Source organism: Typopeltis vanoorti, chromosome 25, assembly GCF_054136105.1.
Source record: "Typopeltis vanoorti isolate ZY-2024b chromosome 25, IOZ_Tvanoo_1.0, whole genome shotgun sequence".
Classification (NCBI taxonomy): domain Eukaryota; kingdom Metazoa; phylum Arthropoda; class Arachnida; order Uropygi; family Thelyphonidae; genus Typopeltis; species Typopeltis vanoorti.
Window position 1 is genome coordinate 73735129 of NC_143573.1, and position 24154 is coordinate 73759282.

At 34.1% G+C, this 24154-nt stretch overlaps 1 protein-coding gene across 1 annotated transcript in view; it reads right to left on the bottom strand.

Moving 5' to 3' along the window:
• LOC150092851 (serine/threonine-protein kinase BRSK2-like) overlaps positions 1-24154 on the bottom strand; it is a 174800-nt gene that overhangs the window by 135502 nt on the left and 15144 nt on the right. The window contains exon 3 of the mRNA XM_090414299.1: positions 22758-22852. Coding sequence (XP_090270425.1) covers positions 22758-22852 — 95 coding nt within the window. The remainder of the gene's footprint in view (positions 1-22757; positions 22853-24154) is intronic.

Below are 24154 nucleotides of genomic sequence, written 5' to 3' on the forward strand. Positions count from 1 at the left end.
TTGTACTGGAAGCAAAATGATACCTGCGGGGAGAATTAATAATAGAAAAACAAAAATATTAGCGCAGGAAGGTGACTATTCTTGATCGGACCATTTGTGATTTGGTATAATGAAATGCATTGTTTAAATAGCAATCATTACTTCCTCCCCACAAAAATGATTAAAGAATTCAAGTATATTTTTACTATGGGTAGCTAGGTTCGGAAAGAAAATATTTCATTTAACCATCTGTATTGTAATTTGAAAAATACAAGAAGAAAAAACTATACTAGATGTTGCTTTTTCATATGAAAGAGAAATATTTTGGTAAATAATTACTAAATTTTGAATAATCATGGTAGAATACATGTCTTTTAAGCATATACTGTGAAACCGAGAAGAATTCTGTTAATAGAAATTTGAAGTCAGTGGCCTTTGGTGATCAAGATGCTCAAGGTTACGTAACGACAACTTTCTACCGCGCCTATTCACTTTCGTCGGATTGTACGTACCGCAAGTGGCTTCAATGCTAATAGCATGAAGATGCACGACCACACATTTCCAGACTATCATCGCCGGAAGAGAGAAAAGCTCGGGCGTAGATGTGACATTAGTGGCGGTGAACGTTTCTGTTCGTACAGCTAAAAACGACCGTCGGACGCCCTAATGGCTGCCCATTAAACTGATGTCTTGGATACATGAAGATGCCTGTGATGACTGCAACACTTAATGAGCGCAGACGTCCCTAACTTAATAGTAATAGGAGAAGCGAATGGGGGAGGGGGGGGGTTATGAGTACCTGTACGGCTACAATGAACACAAATGACACGAAGAACTGAATGCTGGGATTTTTACTTTAGCAACCACAAATAGGAGCAAAGAAAGCTGTCTAAAAGGTACAACCTAGATCATCAGAGGTTAAAGGGAGTTGTACTATTGCTCCCTTAGTGAAATTAAAAGGTCAACTAGTTCTCCTTCCTTTGAGGAAAATGTCCCGGATATGTAATACGGTGCTAAAATAATCGAACTGAGATGAATTATGGACCACGTTTTAAATGCTTTCCGATTTAAAAGCTAATGAAACAAATTGGTATTTTAGATAATACTTGGTTTTCTTTAACTATAAATGAGGATACAGAGCGTATCTGTATACGATTACAAAGCTCCATAATAACATGCATAAAAGTCTCATTCATGCTGTAAGTAAGGGGGCAAACACTTCTTGTTATTGTCTTACAGGTAGAGGCTTTTCGAATGGATATTACTTTTAATTGCTGCCCTTTTTCATTGGATATTACAACTAATACTGTGTTGCAGAGTTCGACCCTCCGAAAACCAGGATTTTTTCTTTCTGCAAAACAGGTATACAAGTCTTTACTCAGAAAACGGTATGTTAAACTGGGTAGTCTAATTTTGCTTGATCAGACTGTCCAAAAGAAAAGTTTTTAAAAAAATGTTAATCGCTTTAAGCGAAAATATTGAGCAAAATTATTCGAGTGAGTGAAAGCAGTGGCTCTTGAATTTTTGGCAGCATATTAGCAATTTAATGGTTCTAATTTTGCATATAGTTCGTAGGTCCCCTCAACAGCCAAATGCTACATGCAGTAACCTTCGAACAAGTTCAGTAGCTGGTGCCAGTTTGTCACTAGCGGGTTGCTACTCCTGTTTTTTCGTTTGTTTTTATTTATTTTTTTAAATCACTTTCTATAGTTATCATTTCTATAATAATCGTTTCTATAATTATCTGGAACTGTGTAATTTAAGAGCCTTGCAGCAAAAGCTGTCATTTAGAATTAAAACTTATTATTTTAACTATCCAATCTCTATAATATAAATAAGTAAAGGTGAAGGACGCAGAAAAAATGTCGTACTTCAAAATTCAGTTCCATACAGTGGGACAAGCTGAGTTAAAAACAAAGTTAACCTTTGTTTTTAACTTAGCGCCTGTTTTTTTCGTTTGTTTTTATTTATTTTTTAAATCACTTTCTATAATTATCATTTCTATAATAATCGTTTCTATAATTATCATTTCTATAATAATCGTTTCTATAATTATCCGGACCTGTGTAATTTAAGAGCCTTGCAGCAAAAGCTGTCATTTAGAATTAAAACTTATTATTTTAACTATCCAATCTCTATAATACGAATAAGTCAAGGTGAAGGACGCAGAAAAAATGTCGTACTTCAAAATTCAGTTCCATACAGTGGGACAAGCTGAGTTAAAAACAAAGTTAATGTTTGTTTTTAATTTAGCGCCCGTCTCATTATATGCTTGAACTGTGCGGTTCAAAATTATGTACAGTACTTCTTTCGAACAGCACAGTTCAAGCATGCACCTTCTTTCTTTTTTTTCCCTTCCCTGTCCCGCGATGGGCAAGATAAGTGCTCCAATTGGTGAGACATTTAAGTTATGTTTATTATGGTGACGTATGTCGGAGCGCCTTCAAGCGGAAAACTAACAAATCTAGTAACATATCCTTAGTATAATGGCTTCTATTACAAGAGTGGAATGTGAGGCGATTAGGGCTCGAAAGTGAATGAATTGCTTGCTCGCTTTAATGCCGCTGGAACAAGCATGCTACGACGCTAGAAACCTGCGTGCAGCAGTTAGTGGAGTCACCTTACTACGCCTTAACCTCCCTCCATTCTTTAATGGAATAAAGCTGCGAAGTTGTTGGGAAGGCTGCGAATGTCAGAGGTGAGGCAGTCTACTGATTATTGTCTATGGTTTGGAGTTTGGCATTTTAGTTTTGGAAGTGTGTGTGAAAAGATCATAAATAATCATAATGGTCTAAAGCCCAAGTAGCATAGGATTTTATATTTGACCGTACATATGTTCTGTGCGTTTACCTATTATAACAATATGACCTCTTCGCATTTTGAAAAATTATTTTGGATACAATTACTCTCTCAGTTGGCAGATCGCCTGCCTCTCGAACTTTCTTCATTTGGAAAGCTTTATTACGCTATTCGTTAATGTGATATTAACCGTTTTTACAGTACGTGACAAAGCGATTTGAACGATATCTTTTTGAAGAGAAATAGGGGAAATCATTGACATCATTTAAAGTGCGAACTTATAGCATATTTTAATTTTAAGGACATCTCTTTCTCAAAAGATTACTGGCTTAGATTCCTCGCATCTAATACTCATCGCAAGATCTCATGACTATCAAAAGTAGAGTTACAGTTGTTAATCGACAATCCATTTCTTCTAGTCTGATGTTAAAAATCTCATTTCATAATCCAAACTGCTGCAGTGGTAGAGGTGGAATTTAAAGACAATTCGCCTATCTCAGAGCCTTCATTATTGAATTAAAGGAATTTGGTTTTCTCAGACAGGAAACTTGTGATTATACATACGATATGGTCTAAACATGTTGAGGATATCTTGTATACCACTATCATAGTATAGGAGAGGAAATCTCCATTGAATGATATGTAGCAGCTTCGATCTTAAGAGTTCTCTTAATGCAGACTAGAACGTGCTACTCCCCCTTTTTTGTCGAGTGCTTGTCGCTCTTCTTGCCTACGTATTAACTAATTTATTTAGTTATGAAAAGACGACAGTTGATTATTATTATTTATTAGCTACTAGCTTCCAAAGGGACGTGTGTGTATTGAAATCGGGCAAAATGCTAACATTTTGTATGAAGGCGTCTACTCTGTAATCGCTTCCTTGGTTTACATTTCTGCTCAGCTTTGAAACATATTTCTTTTCGTAAGTTAAGTTAAAATATTTTTAACTTATTACCATTGATAATAAATTTTTATCTGAGGAATACGTTTAAATAAACTTATTCCTTAAATAAGTATAAAAATATATTACGTTTAATTATGTTTAGAATATGTTTAAATAAAATATTTCTTAAAAGCATAAAAAATATAGTAAAATACACATGTTGATTAAATGGCATGCATTGAAGATAAAAACCTTGCTTTTGAATCAAATTGTTTTAAAACCGCGTATTAAGCATAAGGTATACTCAGAAGTAGTTATTTTGAAAATCTTTTGTCTGTAGTTTCTTGTGAATGGAAACGTTCACTTCTATGGCAAATCTCATAGTCGGCATGCTTTATCAGTTTTTCCATGCACAGCGATTTCGTTAAAAAAAAAATTGCAGTTTTGCATTGTTAGATAAGCGTGCCAAATGGCTTTCGTTAAAATCGGATTTTTATGCAGAGTCAGAGAAGGCAACTTAAGTAAATAGCACTTAATCCGACAGATATGTGATGCTGATGCAGATCGTTTATTGGACACTTCAGCTTCCAATTGGTTTCTCATAAACCGCTACGAGCCCTTTTTTCCTTATTGCAAAATTTTGTTATATGCTGTATGAGATATTGGTTATTAGGAGAGAAAAAATTAGTCGTTGGGATATTTCACAATGAAGCGAGTGGAGCTATGGAGTCTTTATATAGATATTTCATTTTACTTCACATTTCTCACAAAGAAATTTGAGAACAAAAATTCGAAATTCTGAGTAATTTATTCTTTTTCGATTTTAACTATAAGTAGGAATGCAACGTGAACAACCAGCTTCTGAAACTACTTATATTACTAAGAGTCTCGGTAAATTCTTTCTATTGGAACGTTAAAGAAACCACTATACACAATGACTGAGACGAGACTTATTTTGTTAATGAATGCTTCAAGAAAAGAAATTCAACACTGGCTTAATGGAATATAGCATCACTTGGCAGTTCGATAACTCAGTCGTATAGATAAACTTTCTCAAATCTCTTTCAGCGAGACAGGCTGTGAGAGTTGCTGAAGTAACTTGATTCTCATGAAGATGCTTGACTATTTGAAAACGATGAAATTACCACTTTCTTTCATTCTTCGAACACTTGGGAAAGCAACACATTATCTGAAAATGCTCTTAACTGTATTTGTTTGGCGCACCAATTCTGATTCATTAGACCAGGGGTCGGCGGGCCGCATGCTGCACAAACTTGCATTTTTGGTGGCCCATAAAAGGTTGACCATAGTTGCATGGCATGTGGCCCGTATGTCGAATTATTTAAATAATACATTTTATAATATGAATAATAAATTAAAAAAATTATCTTTTAATATAATTCAATAACATCAACTATTCTTTTCAGAGGATGTATAGTTGTAAAAAAAAATAATTCCAAAAATTGGTTCAAGAAAACATAAAATTGTAGATGAAGGAAGAATGTTTCATGATAAATGGAACAGCACGTACTTTTTTATTGAAAATGGGGATAAGCCCCTTTGTCTTATTTGTCATAAGTGTTGCTGTTATGAAAGAATATAACTTCATTACGAGAATGTCGTACTTAATCTCGTACTTTAAATATTTGTGTTTTTTAAGATGATAAAAATTGGTATAATAAAAATTGATAACTTAAGTATTTTTTCACTCACTATTTTCTCTTAATTAAACGCTTGCGGCCCGATCATTAAAAATAAAAGTTTAACGTGGCCCGCGGATATCAAAAGGTTGCAAACTCCTGCATTAGACTGAATAATACCTCAGGGAAAACATTGCATTTTTCTCGATATTAGTCATATGTTTTGTATTCATTTTGCTGCTTTCCTTATTTTTTTTTTCTTTGCATTCTGGTCAGCGTACGAAAATAGCGTGGTGGTCAAGTCGCAGATGCGCATACGAAACAAATACAATCTGTTGTCTAATTTATTAGAATAGTGCATTAGATAATTCAAATTTGTGAGATAAAACATCACTAGGCTTATACTTTTGGTCGTTAAATGCAGTACTCCATGTTGCAAAGTGGAGAGAAATTAGAAACGGAAAACAGTCCATGTCTTATCATTTGTCCATGCATGTGATTAGATTACTAACAACATACATGGAGAATGGTTTTTAAGAAAAAAAAACCAGGTTATTTTGATTTATAATCAATTTTTTGTAATTAAAAAGAATTGATTTATTTTAGAATAACGGCCAAAGCTATTGGTTGCCAATAACTCCATGTCGTGGAGTCTCTGTAGTTCAGTCATCATCGACAATGCTCCATGGTTGGAAACGCCCAGATTCGAATTCCGCCCAGGACGCGAAGAACCTTTTTTTTTTTTTATGAGAGTTTTTTCATCTGAAGGTAAGTTACCTGGTCTCATAGGGAGATGGAGGGTTCCCTTTCCGGAAATTCTGGTCTTACATCCCGCAAACCAGCTGTAATAACACATGCAATTTAGAGACATGGTAACATACTAATCTCATAGCTTTAGCTTTTATGGCTGTAATTCCAAATAACTATAACTTCATGGTAGCTATGACTTGCAGCTGCCATTACACTTCAGATGATATATACTGTTTGCTCTGGCCTTACGCTCATGGGATAATGGTTGAAATATGTGGTCTTCCTCAAAAATAAAATTAGTTCCAAAGTCTATAGGCGGCACTAACGAAGTTGTTAGACATTTTTTTTTTGTCAGTATTTAAAGTAAACCCTGGGTATTGAAATTGTCCGAAAGCCAGCAGTAACTCTGAAGAGCAGAAAATGCGATATGTCGCTGTAACTGTTAATGTTTATGCGTGCCTTACGTTCTCTGTACCGAAAAAAAAAAAATAGTTTTTATGTTTCGAGTAATACCGGTGCTATTACTCAGCAGATATACTGAGTAAATAATTTATTTCCTTAAAAAATATTTTCTCCTCGGGAAATAATGATTGGAAGTTTTTGTCCTGACAAAACATGAGAGGTCTGCCTTATCTTTGGATGTTACAATTGTTCCATCATGTCGAGAGAGAGGGATGGAAGCACTTCCATGAAGTCCTAAAACTCATCGCGAGAGGCTTTTCTGCACTACACGATCCACTGTTGTCTACACCAGCGCTTACCAAACTGTGGGCTTAGGTTTTGTTTAGGGGGGGGGGGGGCGTGAAATAATGAAAACAAATTGAAAATGTTTTAAGACTAAGTAGATTTTTTATCTTAAAATAAATTTAATTTTTATTATTTATTTTTTGTTTTTTTTTATATTTTAATGGAAAAAAAATCAACCATTGGCGCGGGTTCACAAATTTTGCTTCCTGCGTATTTCGGCACTTTATGAATATTAGTACTTATATGCTTTTTCATATAAGTTTCATTTCAAAGCAGAAATCTAAGAATTGCAGTTTTCAAATATTTCATCTCATATTGACTTTTTTTGTGTAGCAGTATTGAAACACATCCATCACATTAAATTGTTATTAAACTTCTTTTATATTTTTAATTCTTTCTTTATTACTAATCGTTTTACATTTCATGTGCTTGTACTGCAAATGTACAATAGCAATATATCTATCTGTATAAAAATGAGATAATGTGCCATGTCAAATGTGTATCTAAGACGCTAAAAATGTAATATTTGCATTTGATTTTTGCAATATTCGCTGTGTATGTTTTGTATTGAATATAAATAAAATAAATATTATAATAATATGTCTATATTACCATTTTTTTTCGAGGGGAGCCGTGAAATATTTTAGTTTTTCCAAAGGGGGCCCTGACATCCAGAAGTTTGGGAAACACTGGTCTACACAACTTCACGTGTTCAATATTCCTCATACAGTAAACGCATTTTTTCAAAACAGTTTTTTTTTCCCCCCATCTTTTAGGAGAAAACTATAGTAGCGACACTAATCGTGCGGATAATACACTTAATGAAAGATATTAATTGTATTTTTGTTACTTTAATACGAACTGTAGATAGTTGTAATCCAAAAACATTGTTTAACTCAAATAAAGCAGGCAGATATATACTTTTGACCACAGCCTAGCATTACCTTTGATCAACTTGTAATAATAGTTGTTGGTTGGGTTGAAAGTTTTGGATGCGATAAGCTACTGTTTTCATCTAATCATTATCTAATTTTATATATAAACACAACTAACACTTGTTTTCACATTAATATTAAATTGTCTATGATGAACATTTGATTTCTGAATTACTTTCTTTTTCCCGAGTTTCTGTTCATCATGAAATTTTTCGTTGCTTCATAACTTAAAATTATTAATGTAGTATAAATCTCCAACCTTATCTTGGTAGAATTTTTTTATTTTAATTTTTTTTATAAAAAATCATAGGAACCACCAGATCAGTCATATCTAGAAATATGTTTGAATATGTCGTACATAAACTTAATACTAACGTGTTTTTTCATGCGTTGATTCTAAGGAAAATGCAAAAATTTTTCATTAGAGAAATGTATAAATGTGAAGAAAATCGTGTTCAGTTCACGCCGTAGGAAGATCGAAGTGCTTATTTTACGTATAGGCATGCGACTGCCAGTACCGATCCTCTTCAATTCCATGAGCATAGTTCTGTAAGAAATGGGGAGGGAACAGTCTTCATTAAATGCTTTGGTCAATTGCTGCACACAGAAATTTCTGTTTGTCCACTAAGCCTTCTTAGACGACGGCGATCTCGTTCCTGAAAGATTGCATGAGGATTACAGTTCCGCTTCTTAGACACCCAATATAAGTTACTTTTCCACTGAATACACACCAGGTATGTACTCCTTGGAAACAAGTGAGCGGACACCTCATGGGCAAGGTGCATCGTGCCATGTAACGAGTCAGATGTTTGTAGCCAGTATAAATTGGAGGAATACGATGCTCCCAAGTTAGTGCAACTATGTTCGGGTGAAATGGATTCGAGAAGGGAACTTATGGAGTTTGAAAGAGACGTTATGATGGGATACTATGTTGTAGGCCTATCTGTTCGGTCGGCAGATGGACGGGTTTGACGGCTCGATGAACGCCTCTTACCAGAGTGCGTAACCCCAACTATGAAATTCGGAGGTGGCAGTGTGATGGTATAGTCCTGTTTTTTCTGGTTTGGCCTTGAACCTCTATTTGTGGTGCAATAAACATTAAACTCCGAACATTCTAGACAATGCAGTGCTTCCTACTTTGTGGCGTTTTTATGGAACTGACCATTTTGTCTTGCTGAAAGAGATAATGGTCAGTTCCGTATGGACATGAACGTCACCATACTTGACTGTTCTTCATAGAGCCCTGATCTCAACTGTACTGAATCTGTGGGATGAACTGGAACGTTTGAGGTCAAGGGGCGTCCGCTCCACGACAGTTCAAAACCTCATTACATGCCTACTGGAAGAATGGTCCAAAATTCCAATTGATAGCTAATCGTACACTTATGGAAAGCATGCCCCATGGTAAGATTACTGCGGTCATCGCAGCGAAATGAAGTCTTATATCTTATTAAAGTGGACGCCATGGTTGTTTTTCTCAGAGTATGGTGTGCGTTAAATTCTTTCCAAGTAGTGTATCTCACCTTTTGAGAAACCCGTCAGCTAGGCTGTTTTCAAAATCTTGGCTCCAGCCAGACGGGCACACCCAGTAAGCCCTTTATCGAACTCCAAAAGATCCTTTGTTTTTCCGATTGTGATTGGCGATTACCGACCAACAATATTCTTAAATGGTTGCCTAGAATACGTAACGCATGACCAAATATTTTGCATATGCGCTGCGTAAGTGATATTTACGTATATCTTCATAAAGGTTTCTAATTCAGTGGCCGATATGTGTGGTTCTTTAATAGCCTCGTGGAAAACCAGTTATATTCTACAACAGAAGAGTTGAAAACTGGTTGAATAGCAGAAAAATGTTTTCAAGTTTGGAAATTATTATTGAAAAATAATTTGATTGGTTTCATTTGTATATTTGATATGTTCGCGAACCATACACATTTCGTTGATTTAAAAATTAACAGGCATAAAATTTGTATTGTATTACTGTGAGTTACATAATTTGAAATTTAGCAAATTTTTATTACATTTAAGTATGAAGTATACATGTACAGCCATGGGGACATATTGTAATCATATGCGTAAATAGTAATTGAATATCAATCCTTATTCTCAAACACTGTTTTTTTTTTCAACGGAAAAGCTTTAGACACTTCAGCACTGGCTGGTTCATCCTTTAAATGCCTTAAATATTCTTTGTTAATATCTTGGAAACTTTATAATCATTTACATTTCTACTTGCCAGCCACTAAACAAGGGATACATTTTAAATTTCAGTTTAGAGATTTAAACATTTCTTACGGATTTTGTTAATTTGGTATTACAGCCCAACAGTATTATAATGAAGTTTAGATGATTGCGTGTTTGTGTTCCTAAGATAATGTTAAGACTGCACATTGTAGTGAGAAAACTAACACTAATTACTGCACAATATTAACCTTGACAGTTCCTTTTGAGGCGAGGTTGTTCAGAATAAAGCCATCCAAAGGAAGAAAAGGCTACTCAGCTCTGATATATTGGCTTTTTCTTAAAGATAACTAAAGAGTTTAAACTATAGAATAATCCGAAGGGCTTATTGTCTCGACAATACTCGATCCTCTCATCACTTTTTGAATAGCCATTCCGGCTGACCGATTTTAGTGAAACAATATTTCACATGATAGAGAGAAATATGTTAACTCATTTCAAGTTGAGTGTGATCAAGTCTGATTATTGTAAGTTATATGGAAAATTATGCTATATTATGCAAAACCATATTGTTAATAAGGAGTTGTAGTTTAATCTACCAAAATGGAATCTATAAATCATTTGCGGGATGTTTACCATTTTAATAGAAGTAAATAAATGGCTTTACACATCTTGCTCCTAAACCAGTAGGTATATAGAAAATTACTGAGACGCATCTTATATAATTGATCACATAGATGCATACTTATTTTATCACAGTTCGAAAAGATAACATAAATAAAGATGTCCAGTTGGTCTTTTCGAATACGGCCCATGATTGGTGAGAAGTTCTGGAGGATCTCTCTCTCTCTCTCTCTCGAGGTAGTTTATCAAAATATATAGGAGACATGTTTAAGTGAATTAATAGCGTAAATTACCTGCTCTCTAGAATTGCCTTTCAGCCCAGTGAACAAGACTAACCCAATTTCGCATTTGCAGAAGCACTTGGAGTTGTTCTGCATTGCTAGGCGGACTGTAAATTAGTGGTCTCCTCTGTAAAGTGACAGTTATCTTGTCAGATTTGAAGTAACACCGGAGTGAGAGAATACCCAGAATCGTGAAAAGAAATTTTCCGAGTCTTATGTGATAACTGTTTGTGATTTTAAAATCCACTTATGAAATGGTCCTCTGTACCATTACTATGCGAAATAATTCGTAATTAGCCACGTAAGTTTTCTTCACGAATAATTCAAGTTTATACATTCTTTCATCTCCACAGGATAAAATCTGTTTGAGGCACCTCACACATTCAAATGGGTGGCCGTTAACGAAAAGTCAAAACTGTAAATCTCACTAGTGAGCAAACTCTTCAAGGGTTTTTGCCTTGTGCTTAGGTTGTAGGTATTAAGTGTGGAGTACCGCCTTTCCGTTTATGGATCATGGGATTTTTTTTTATCTACGAAGTAACTAATCTGATACATGGAACATGTCGCTTACAAACAATATGCATTCCATCCCCTTAATGTATAAAGTCCTGAATTGTCCCGATAGTATTGTAGCTGATCTAAACTAGTCATCCCTTTCTATTGCCTTATCAGGGATTTTGAATGAATGAACAGCACACATTGTCAGTGTAAAACAGTGCAGCAGTTAAGAATATTCAGCGGTATTTCGAGACATCTCAGACGAGATAAATGTTTCATGTGTTTTAAATTTTTATGTGTGTCATTATTACTAGCAGCTTTGTACTGAAGATGCCTGTGACACTCGGGCGAAAATTATACTAATAAATAATATTTTACGTGAGTTAATTCCGGTATTATAATTATTTAAATAAATGTTTTATGCTATATCATTTGAGTGTTTAGTGAATTATTCGGATTGTGGAAGGAAAACTTTCTATCTCAGGCCAGATAAAGATGGAAAACTGGATTTCGGTATGAAAATTAATCAAATGAATCTTTTTATTAACATTAGATTATAATATCTAAGTAATACGCTTTATAAAAATTGAATTGAATTAGTTTACTTAGCATTCAGGTTGAAAGGTCAATGATAATGCAACATGAAAATCTCAGTCATGTGACATTTTTTTTCGGCTAATGATTATAATGAAGAATTCCTTTTTTTACTATGGTTTTACGCCTTTAATTTCCAAGGAATAACCAAAATACAAATAGATCTACTTGTCTAAAGATAATAGGAATGTTGATGAACCATACTTAAGAGAAATTAGCTGTAAATGATGAAAGAAATATTTTCCAAAAGTAGCAGTATTATTAAATGAAGTTATTTTGAAATTAATTGCCATCTCAATTTGTATTTGCATTAAAAGAAAATCTAAAAAATAGACAACTTCAAGAAAGTGGATTCATATTTATAGTATTTGTTTTGAATAACGTGTCTAGCTTTGGCTAAGAAATGGTAATCTTTTGAGTTTACTCAGTGGTTCGTTTTAGATATTATTTGAGACTGTAATTGTAATTTTTTAAAAGGCACCATTTGAGAAATGAAAGATAGTCATGAGGGAATTTGTTATTCAAAATAATGAGACGTTAAGGTGGCTTTTGAAGCCGAGTCAGATGCATTCTTGGAAAGAGTAACTTTTAAAAGCAGAACGAAAGGATGAGGAAACAAAGGTCTGCTACGATTACCGTAGGGAACTACAGTAAACGCAAGGAGAGAAGTTGTTACGCCAGCCATACAAGCAGATGCCTAGGTAAGCACATGGTAGTCTCTTGAGTGTCATTCTTCGACAGCTCTTTGTTATAACTGGCAATGGGACTTTGCACGGCATTTGTTATTTCAGGAGTAGTTCTGTAAATGAAATACTATTTTAACTCTGAATTAACTTGCAGATTACTGTGAAAATACCTTTTTTTTTTTTTTGAAGTATTGAAATCCTGTTACAGAAATATATAGTTTCATTGTCAAGGAATCGACCCTTTTTCCACATCCTCGAAAGGATCGTTACTGTTGCCTGTCACTGTCATTCAGAATTAATAATCCAATAATAATAACCCAATTAGTCAAATGCTAGCGATAGCATTGACTAACATACATCATTTTATTTTTCTCATTATTTGACTTGCTTTCTTCAGAAAACATTTACTCGTGAGAGTGCCTCAGGATTTGAATCTGATAATTAATATACATAACTCATTACGGATCCAGATAGAAATTTAAAAAAAAAAATTTCTATTTGAATATCACGATTTAGCATGAATACGAACATGAATTCCAAATATCTTGTTAAATCTATGGAGGTCAATAATCTGATTATCGAACAAAACTCATTACTGTGGAGAGAATATTTTTTTCCTTCGGCCGTAGCTTTCAATTGCACCGTCAGAAATACGTGGCCAATTCGTGTTTTAAATGGTGAAAATAGCAAGTGAACAACTGGTAAATCGTTAATTTTTTTTCTTCAGTCGGCAGTCGCTACTAATTAGCCATTTTCTTTCAGCTCAGAGGCTTCAAATTAAGAATGGTAGAACCTAAGCTTTGGTGGTTTCTGAATTGTCTACTCTATCTTTAGCAGCACAACCGTGGACTGCATCAGTGGCAGTAGATAAAATTTTGAGTGCCCATAGAAACCCTGGTATCAATAAGGACGTGAAGGATTTCTGTGGTGAAATAAGACAGGATTACATTTTGTGGCATTAAATTTGAGTAAATTTTCAGTTTTTCATTGAAAGATATTAAGATCAGCATTAAAGGTAAAGCTTTGTGTATAGCAAAGTATACTTTAGAGAACTAGTGGATTTAACGTTATTACTACCAGAAATTTTTTTTCAGAATGTAGATTGCATCATTAGTCATAGGTTACTTTTACAATAATGAGTTTTGAAGATAAGCTGCACTGATGGCGTACCGTGGCTTGGAAAGCCGCTAATTATAAAAATCGTACCTGTACCACAGTAAAAAATTACTTATTTTATAAATATTTTGTCTTGGTCTTTTATCATCGGTATCACATCAGCGTGAGAAGAAAAATGAGTAAATTGAACAAAAGAAATAGTAGATCGCATGATTTACATTAGAATCCCTATATACATGCAGGCGCATGTTTATTGAGTTAAAAACACGATTAGTCCGAAAAAATAATTAAAGATTAAAATAAATTATAATCTATTTAATACACTTAATAATAACATTCCTAAACTTTAGGGACATAAGGTAGTCATTAAGATTAAGGTTCGGTCGACGAAGTAGGGCTTCAGCCCTTTCTTTGAATAACTGTTCATATGTATACATAGATCTATGTAATAGTTTGGTGTTTTTCAATTCAATGTTGTGCCAAGCCAGATTTGAGGTTTGATAAGCCTGCTATGGTCTTGTTGCTCAGAAAGTTTATTGATTGAACTACCTCTTTGTCCGTAGTAAGACAAGTTGCACAAACATGGAACTTGGTATACACCAGGTAGCATCTTTGACGAAAGCTCTTCCTTTGGAGAAGGTAACATTGTGAACTTGGTTGATGATTTGAAAGGCAACGATGAGTTTATTTTTTCATAATATTTGCCACACATTCAGAGATACCTTTTTAATTGCAAAGCGTGGGAGTCCTGTGGACTTCTTCCCTTGGGCGGTCTCTAAGAAGATTGTTAATTGTTTCTTGGGTTGTATCTATTTAGTAAAGCTTTTGTTTGATAGTTTCCAATTCGTTTTTGAGCAATTCCCCAGAAATGGAATCCAGAGAGGAAATTCGTCTCTGGGCTTCCTTTCTGGAATACACATCAAACGGGAACCGGATAGATTACTTTCTACTTCTGTCTACCAAGAACCAACTTTTACAAAATACTATATTCATAACACATCAGCTCGCCATCCACCTTTAGAAGAATGGTATAATAAAATCCTTAGTGTGTAGGGCACACAAAATTTGTTTTTTGGAAGTGTTGCTCAAACAAAAACTGGAAAGTATCAAACAAACATGCTTACTAAATGAATACAACCCAAGAATAATACAAAAAATAATAAACAATCCTCCTAGACAGCATCCAAGAGAAGTCGACAGGACTCCTAAGTCCAATTAAGAGCAACTTTGAACGTGTGGCAAAGATTATGATAAAATAAACTCATCGCTACTTTAAAACCCATCAACAAAATTCACATGTTACTTTCTCCAAAGGACGAACTTTCGTCATTGATGCTCCTAGTGTATACCAAGTACACTAGGTAGCAACTTGTTCGCACAACTTCTTTCTACGACAAACAGGAAGATCATTCTATTCAGTAAACGTATTCCTGAAGAAGAGCTTAACAGGCTTAGCAAACCTCAAATCTGGCTTGGCACAACACGAAATTGCAAGTCACTAGTCACGGGATCCAGTGTGAAAACGCCAAACTATTACATAGATCTATGTATACATATTAACGAACGTTTATTCAAAAGAAGAGCTGAAGCCCTACTTCATCGACGTAACCTTAATCGTAATGACTGTTCCTAAAGTCTGGGAAATTGCTATTCTTAAATGTTATTCTTATTCTGTTACTAAATAGATTGTAATTTATTTTAATCTTGAATTATTATTTTCAGCCTAGCACTGTTTTTAAACTAATGCACATGCGATTATTGACCGACTTATTCCGTGGGATTTTCGGTTTCGAATGCCTGCACGGTGAAGTGCAGGTCTACACTTGAGTGTGAGCGTAAATCAGGAGAGGACATGCGATTGCAGGTATAGAAGGATTCTAATGTAACTCATGTGATCTCTGTTTAATTTGTTCAAACTCCTATTTTCTTTGCTCACACTGATGTTTTGGGATACGTAAGACGAAATGTTTATAATATAAATGATTTTTACTGTAGTGCACGCGTGATTTTATAATTATGAAAATTCCACAGGTCTCACTGTACAAGAAAGGGTTGCTTAATTGTAAAAAGATAGGAGCTTGATGCAAAGCCATAAGGAATTTCCTGGAATTGTAAAAAAAAAAAAAAAAAAAAAAAAAAAACTTGAATATCTGACCCATAGATGGAACTGTGCTCTCTTCAGTCTTTCGTGGGTCGGTTTGCAATATGAAATCCATAGTTGTAAAAATAAGTAAAATGAGTAATAATTAAATTGTAATTTTTTATGACACACACAGGGGGGAGGGTAGAAAGATTTAGTGTTTAAGGAGTCTGAAAGTTGTGACAGAGGGGGGGGGTAAAGAAACGACAACTCATTTCCTAATGGTAACAGTGAAATGTGATATTGTCAAAGTATTTAAAATGAAGGGGAAAGATCTTAAAGATAAAAAAAAAAAATTCTATTTGAATTAGAAATCATGAGCGGAGGGAGGCTTGAAAACCTTTTCCAAAAATTAAAGGAGTGTGTTTCTGATCATCGAAAATGTTTGAATAAAGGACAACGGTGAAAGCGTTTATTTATAAAATAATAATAGCGTAAAATATCTCAAGTCTTCTGCGCAAATGCTGCTTAAGTGTATGTATTTAAAAAAAAAAAAATAAAAAAAAAAAAAAATATATATATATATATATATATATATATATATATATAAAGAATTGCCTATTCTCATTAAAATTTTAATCATGCTTTCAAAAATTGGATGAGCAATGCAAAAGAGTGTCTCCTTGATCCACCAGCTTTTTTTGTATATAAAAAAAAAACTGCATAATACTGAAAGTGCACAATATTTATTCTGCATGCACTAAATATAGGCTTTACAGATCGTAATTTTCTCTTTAATTTCAACATGACTAACCTCACGGTCATTTCGGAACTCGTATATTTGAAGTAAATTTCAAACATGTATCGACTTAGCAGCGACTATTGCAAAGGCGTGACTAATTGGAAATCAATAGCAGTCCCAAGCGTTCACCTGCATTCACTAAAGAAATAAGCAACGACGAAAAGGTTGTGTGTAGAGTTTACAAATATGCTGCAGATAAAGAATAAGAAAAATGTTCCCAAACGTAACCAAAAATCAATAAGAAAAACATGTGCATATAAAATTCATTGGAAAAAGAAAATATTAATAACGAAGTTCTGTTTTGAAATTCAACGTTAGGAACAGTCATTTTTGTAATATTGGAGGCGTATTTATAAACATGAGTACCATGATTTTATAAAGAATAGCTTCAGATTCTGTCTCTTACATCACGAAACGTTTTAGGCAGGAAATACATAGGACGATAAAGCCCCTGTTAGACATTGAAAAGTGTGTGTGTAATTATCAAGTCTCATTTGACAAAATCATAGAGAAAGATGTACGGAAAGCACGTATTCTATTTGATTTTATGTTTTAGATGAGTTCTAAATATCATACGACATAAGAAATCTCAATATCCAGAAATATATATCACTATAAGGCTAATCACATTCTTCACATTTTTAAATATGTTAAACTATATATGTAACGACTAATAAAAGTTACGTAAAACTTCAGTTTTTATAGTCGCAAAATACAATTAAAAATAACTAGAAGCCGATGAAACCCAAGTCCAAGCCAGAGAGGGGGAAAAGATATTCCACAACTTCGAATCTAGCCTCTTTGATAGTCGTTGGTAGCAGTGGCTCTCAGCACGAACACGATAAATTTGGTTTTTTCGCCTTCGAGAAAGTCTTCAGATAGCTTTGCGAATTTATTATCGTCGCTTTCTACACACAATCCTAATGAATGCTGGTGAATGACACCTTTTCTCTCCCCCAAAACAATTAGCATGCACTCTCCGGCGGCAGGCGGTTAAGTTTTTAACATTTTTTTGACCCCCACCTCAGTGAGGTACCTCCTGATTATTTCGTAAACTCAACATTTATTTCAAGTGTACCTATTTTAAGAACGACGAACAGGTAAAAACAGAAGTAGGTGAAAATAATTCCGAAAACTACCTGAAGAGTATTTACTGCTTTGAAAACCTTGTTACATGATGCATAAAATGTGTTGAGAAACAGTGTAGGAAAATAAAGCAAACTCCAGGTTATCATTAATTTTATTTCTTCCGTATCTTTTGATTGGAGAATTTATCACCATTTCTTTCGGAACTGGTCATTACTTTCTTTTTATGTGACTTCCAATATATAAACCAATAGCACATTCGTGCTGTGGGGAGATAAAATGTTTTTTAAAAATTTTATTAATTTTTATATCTTTGTATTTTATTATTTATTTTTACATCAGACCAATCATGGAACTTTTTTTTTTTTCTCAAGCCACTTCAGGCCTCTAATAAGTAGGCGGTGGTCACATTCCGAATGAAATTCATCTCCCACTAAAGACGATCACAAACAAACATTCAAACTCATAGTTTGGTTGGTGAGCGGATACTCTAATCACCTCGGCCAACCAGGCGGGCACTTTCGGTATCTCGCCTCGTATATTGTTTGACGTGACAGTAGATATAACTCGAGTTCGTTTAAAATTCTGAAATTTCACTTTGATCATCATCAGAGCAACATCATTTAAGAGTTAGATTCTAGATAAAACGTAAAATTATAATTTATTGAAAACGTTATAAAAATACAATCGATGTTTATTTTTTGATGTATGCCTTTTAGTAGAAACACTTCCGTGGTATCTATATCATTACAAATACTTATTTGTATCTAGTCTGAAATTTGAATTCTGATTTTAGCAATATTATTTTTAAAGTAGATGGATCGTTGATTGCTAAATTATTTTTAGGAGAAAAGTTTTTGTTTGAAACATCATCTCAGGAATGTAACATTATAAATAATTTAATCTGAATTTGCTTAAATCAAAACTTTTAAATATCTTGCCATCCTTTGTGAGGTGTAATATTTACAACTTAAACATTGCACACGTCATATGTCGTATTCACTCTCTTTTTACTATCTCTTTTGCAAAAGGGCGATCAAACAAAATCATTTTTATCAAAGGAGAGCTTTTCTATTTCGCAAAATGCAAATAGCTTCGAAAGCGCTGAAGAAATAGTTCCTTTTTTGGCTCCATTTTCTGTTATGACCGCTATCAATGTTTACCTAACCAAACACAATAACATGTCTATATTACCTCACCGTTACCGCATACGCCTTTAGTTCAGATTTATTCTATATATAACAAGCATTATTAATGGCATTATATATATTAGAAAGTTTCTCTCAATAGGAAAAATTAAGGCATTACTTCAACTATTGAGAAAGAAAAAAAATTCAGAATGCAAATATGAATGTTAATTTTTTAGATTTCTTCACTTAAGGTAAGATCGTTTAAGAATTTCCGTAAGAATGTAGAACGTAAATATCATGCGTGATTTATAGTCATTAGAGGGATAACTAAAAGCCCTTGGCTTGTATATATTCTTTTCCAATACGTAAGTTTTTTTTTTTTTTCGTAACATTCTCATCCAATGCATTTTTATTAGGAAACTAAGACGCTGACGCTGTTGCCATAGCAATAGGAAGGAATTTTCAACTGTCTCGATAATATTCAAACTGTTTTTTTCGTGCTCGTTCTTCCCCTTACGAGCTTCCATCTTTTATTTTTGCAGACAGTAACAACATGAACTTGAAAATACCAAGCTTGGAATTGGTGTTTAGGTGGGTGTGGGGGAAGGCTAGGAGAGAAACGATCGCATTTTGACTCCTCCAGCGGCAGTTGGATTTGTTGCCATAGTTACCGAATGAACTGAGCGCGCCTTCATTATGATCCGTGTTATTAACTAGTAACATCTGGCTCGTCTTGCAAACGACTCAAGATTTAGGGTGCTCTTTCGCCACATATCGGGGTCACTTCCCTTCGTTTAGATGGTATTTCATAAGGAAGAAATTTCCTACAGTTGAAAATTTCATCGCCAGCTGGCGCTGAGATTATAATTAAAGGAATTAACTTAGAACACATCGCCCCTTCACTGTACCGTTTGCTCCTTCAGGTAACATGGCTATTATCACATACCTCGTCTGATTCGACGATAATTGGCCTCTCCAGTAATCAGAGGTAATTAAATATGCTAACCACATATCAACGTAATTTTATTTCATGGAAGACCGGAAAGATTCTATCGACAATTTGCGATAAAGAAATAAATTCATTAACTTACCACAGTTAATTCTTATTCTTATGTAAATCAGTGAAAATGCTACCTGTTAATGACCACTATTCCTAATCTGTATAAGAATATTCGGATGATGATCCAGTAAGAAGTTAAGCAAATTAGCTTTTTTTTTAAATTTATTTTTATTTTTAAGGGAAGTAGCAAATGCAATTTAAATGAGCAAAACAAACTGAAGGGCATAGTTCGGTTTTTCATTTCGCTTTGAGAAATGTACGCTGTTAAAACTTAATTCGTGCTCAAAGAACCCTAGGCAGAGAGGGAGATGGATTAACGGAAACAATATCATTTTCATCTTATATCACTAGGGTGGTCTGGCAAAGTAAAAGGCCCCTTAACTGTTTTTGACGTTTATTCAGTTTTATTTAATAACTAACAATACTACAAACGTAAGTTTTTAATGATTAGCTATCGTTAATGGAATTTAATCACTGTGGCACCATAGTTTGAAAGAGTTTCCCATACTAAGCAAACACCTTGGCTATAATTGCAAAATACTCGTATAAAAAATTCAGATTTTGAATATCTAAAAACAGGCTAATAAATGTTTAAAGAAAATTAACTCTGAACAGAAAACGTGCAAATACTTACAATCTGTGAAGTTTGTTTCCCCACTAGCCTTTAAATTCATTTGAAATGTTCAATATATCTATTTGTGATTTCTCTACTGGACTGATTAAGTTACTAGAATATTCTTTCTGTCTTAGTGCACATTTTCCGATGATAATTGCGATGAATAGTTTCTCACAGTGTCCTTCTTATCGCTACCTGTTATCATTTCTCACTCCTAACACTTTATTCGTCTTTATACGTATTTGAAAATTTCCTACATGTAACAGCAAGTACATGTAGTTTTTAGTGTTATGCGGATTTCAGTTAATATATTTGACTTCTCACCAAGGTGGTGAAGGCATTATTTTATGATTTGTCAACTGCACATATTCTGAGAAACCTGCCGCTTCTGGCGAACTTAGTCTTATTCATAATATTTCGAACATTATTAGTCTCCTCCTTAGATTACTTATCTAAGGCTGAAAAAATCTCATGATCAGCTGACTCATTATTATTGAATATGCTCTCTTTCAACTAAATATTTGGGATAGTAACAACAGTTTAAATACTATTATTTACTTTTGTACAATAGAAATATTATTTAAAAGTGCTTGTCTCAATGCATTACAATAAGATTATTTTGTTGTATAAAAGAATTCTTTCTTTACCTAAAAGCTGCGATTCACGCCATGCGACGTTAGATTCTCCTGAGAGGATTTTAATGTGAGGTTATTTCAAAGTAGCAGATATACGGCTAGCAGGCCATGAAAAACTTCTCTGGACCCGTCTCTTCCCCTCTCCCGCTTACTGTTGGTTGCCTACGTTGATATCACGTTTAGATGAAAAGCATGAGTGCTTTCGATCCTAATAATGAAGTTTCATGCTTTTTTGTATGACGACAGTCCAGAACTGTTGCAAAGATATTTCTGTTATGTTAAACTGAAATGTTTTGCAGCTATTGTGTTATAGAAATAGATGCGGTTTTCTGTATTAAACAAAAGAAAGGCGGTTGAACTCTTAGATCACCTCAAGATTTATTGTAAGTGATCTCTAATTCTCTGCCGTATTATTTGTTTAGCACAAGTTTTTTTTTCCTGTTTTCTAAGATGCATAATCTTAGAAATGAAAGAGCTTAACAAAATACTCCACCCCACTGTGATTTACTCTGTTCACTGACTTCATTTTCTACAAGCAATAGAAGAATCCACAAGTCATGCAAAACGACTCCGAAGTTGAATCTGCATTCATGTGACATTTTTGCAACACATTTTACATGGTTATCGAATGTTACTACATTGTCAACATGATGGATTACGTTCATAGATATAACATCTTTCTAGATACGTTAATATATATGGGTTTTCTCTCCATCGTGGTTGTGATATAACAATCAAGTATTTCATATTTTCTGGGTTGTTTTCCCCTTTTGTATTAACTGTTATTATCCAGCTGACCGACTTTTATTTTTCAAAATAGATTGCAATTAGTGGATAGATAGATCTATTTTACAGAAGTATTTCTGACGTTAGTTCTAAGTTAACTTTCCCATGTTTCTGTAATAAGCAAGGCTCGAGAAATATGTTCGCCCGTGGCTAATAGATCTTGATTTTGCTAGCTAACGGAGCTGCAGAATATAATTAAAAAAATTTCAATTAAAACCTTTTTAAACAACATCTTTTAATTTTAAGAAAACAGAGAATATGAGTAATATAAAGAACCATTCTCCTAACAAAAATTCATGTAGCAAATTTTTTATTTATTATTTTTACAAAAAATCGATGCTGTTTTCGCTGTTCTCCTATTTTAACTTATTGACTTCTCCTTCTTGATATAGTTCTTATAAAGGAAACCTTTTCCAAATAGCGATATAGTACAAGTTATAACTTTATGGAACTCCTTTTGTCTTATTGGGACATATCATTAAAAATGGGGGAGGGGTTTTGGGTGAGTGCACTTTTTTTCTTGGAGTAGAATTTTGCATAAATTATCAAGCCCTGGTAATAAGTATTTGCTCGAGTTTCATGCCTGTCCCTGTAGTAGAATTCCCGAACAGTGAATAATTCTTTAGTCTAGTGGGGATTTCTGAGCAGAAAAAACCTCAGATTATTAAGATCATTGCAGAATTGAATAAATGTTTAAAACTTAAAATGAAATGAAAGATAACTGATCGCTTTTGATTAGTTCAATTCTAGACAGGTGACTTTGAAAGCAATAAGAATACATTTAACAAAGATTAATTCCACTGACACCAGATGTTGTATACAATATTTTTTAAATTAGATTCTTACCTTTTGTAAGACGGATTCGCTCAGTTTTTCCCTATTGATTATCTTAATGGCTACCTTTCTTCCGGTAATGCAATGTACTCCAAGCTTCACGAGACCTACATGAAATATACAAATACGTGTTAAGTGTTGACATATATTGTAAATTTAGCAGGATTTGTTTTAGTGATAATTGATCTTAATGATATTCAGCGATATGAATGAAGGAATGTTATCTGTGATGTTTGCAACAGATAATTACTTGGATAATTAGTTTAGTGATTGTGTCCTTGTGAAATACCATTCTAAAGATAAATGTGAACGACGATGTTAAGACAGCAGACGAAGTTCTGCTCTGCAGCGTATGTATGTTTTCAATATGCAGTACTTAACAGACGAATCGACTTCTGATAGTTTTCCAAGTAAACTGTGATATCACGCAGAGCAAAAGGATTGATTCAGAACAGTTATTCATTTTTTTTTTTAAATTGAAATCCTCTAAACTCGTTCATCACACATACGCGACAGCACAGTATTCAACAATTTGGAAAGAAGTCGCCAATTGCATAAAACATCTTGCTCATTTCATGAAAAGCTAATGAAAAAAAAATCAAAAGGATGATTTGAAATGCTGTTCGGGACATTAGTGCAAAAAATAAAGAAAGACTGATTTTACCTTTAAGGTTTAAAGGCTTTAAGACAAAACACAGCTATGCTTTGACTAAAAAAAATGAATTAAGAAGAAACATTTCCTACATCGTTGTATGACTTGAACTATGCATCTTCTAAGGAGCACTTATTCTTCCGAGCTATTAAAGATTAAAAAACTTCAAGCTAAAAGAGGAAGCTCTTTTTCTCCTTTGCATTCATCCGATATTTAATTTAATAGCTGTTTTACCCACGTTACCATACCAGGAAGGGGAAAGAGCAAAGGACTGTTGACCAGGGCCTCTGAGAGGGGTACATCTTACCTGGACCCGGGAGTCATAAAAACACTGGCTAATGGAGAAGGTAAGGGGCCAAAAAGAAACTTTGTACCTCCTGATAAAATTCCTCTCAGGGGCCCTGCCGCTGACTGTTTTATTGATTTATTATTTGATGCCCGTGGATTGCGTTCCTTGGAAATACTGCAAGGGAGCTTATTCCAAAGGAGAAGGGATTGATTTCACTAATAAAGTATGTGCAGAGAATGAAACGACTAAAAGGATATGATTCTTACTCATGTTTTAACAGTACTGACGATATTTTGAGAATTATCGTATTTAAATTCCAGCACAAATGGTATACCAAAGTGGAGGGGGAGGTGTTCGTTCTATAAAGAATATTCCAGTACAGGGACAGCAAATAAGAGACCAGTGCTTCCTGGAAGAGTGGTTGAAGTATAGAAAAAAAAAGTTACAGTTCGAGTGAATGAGAATAAA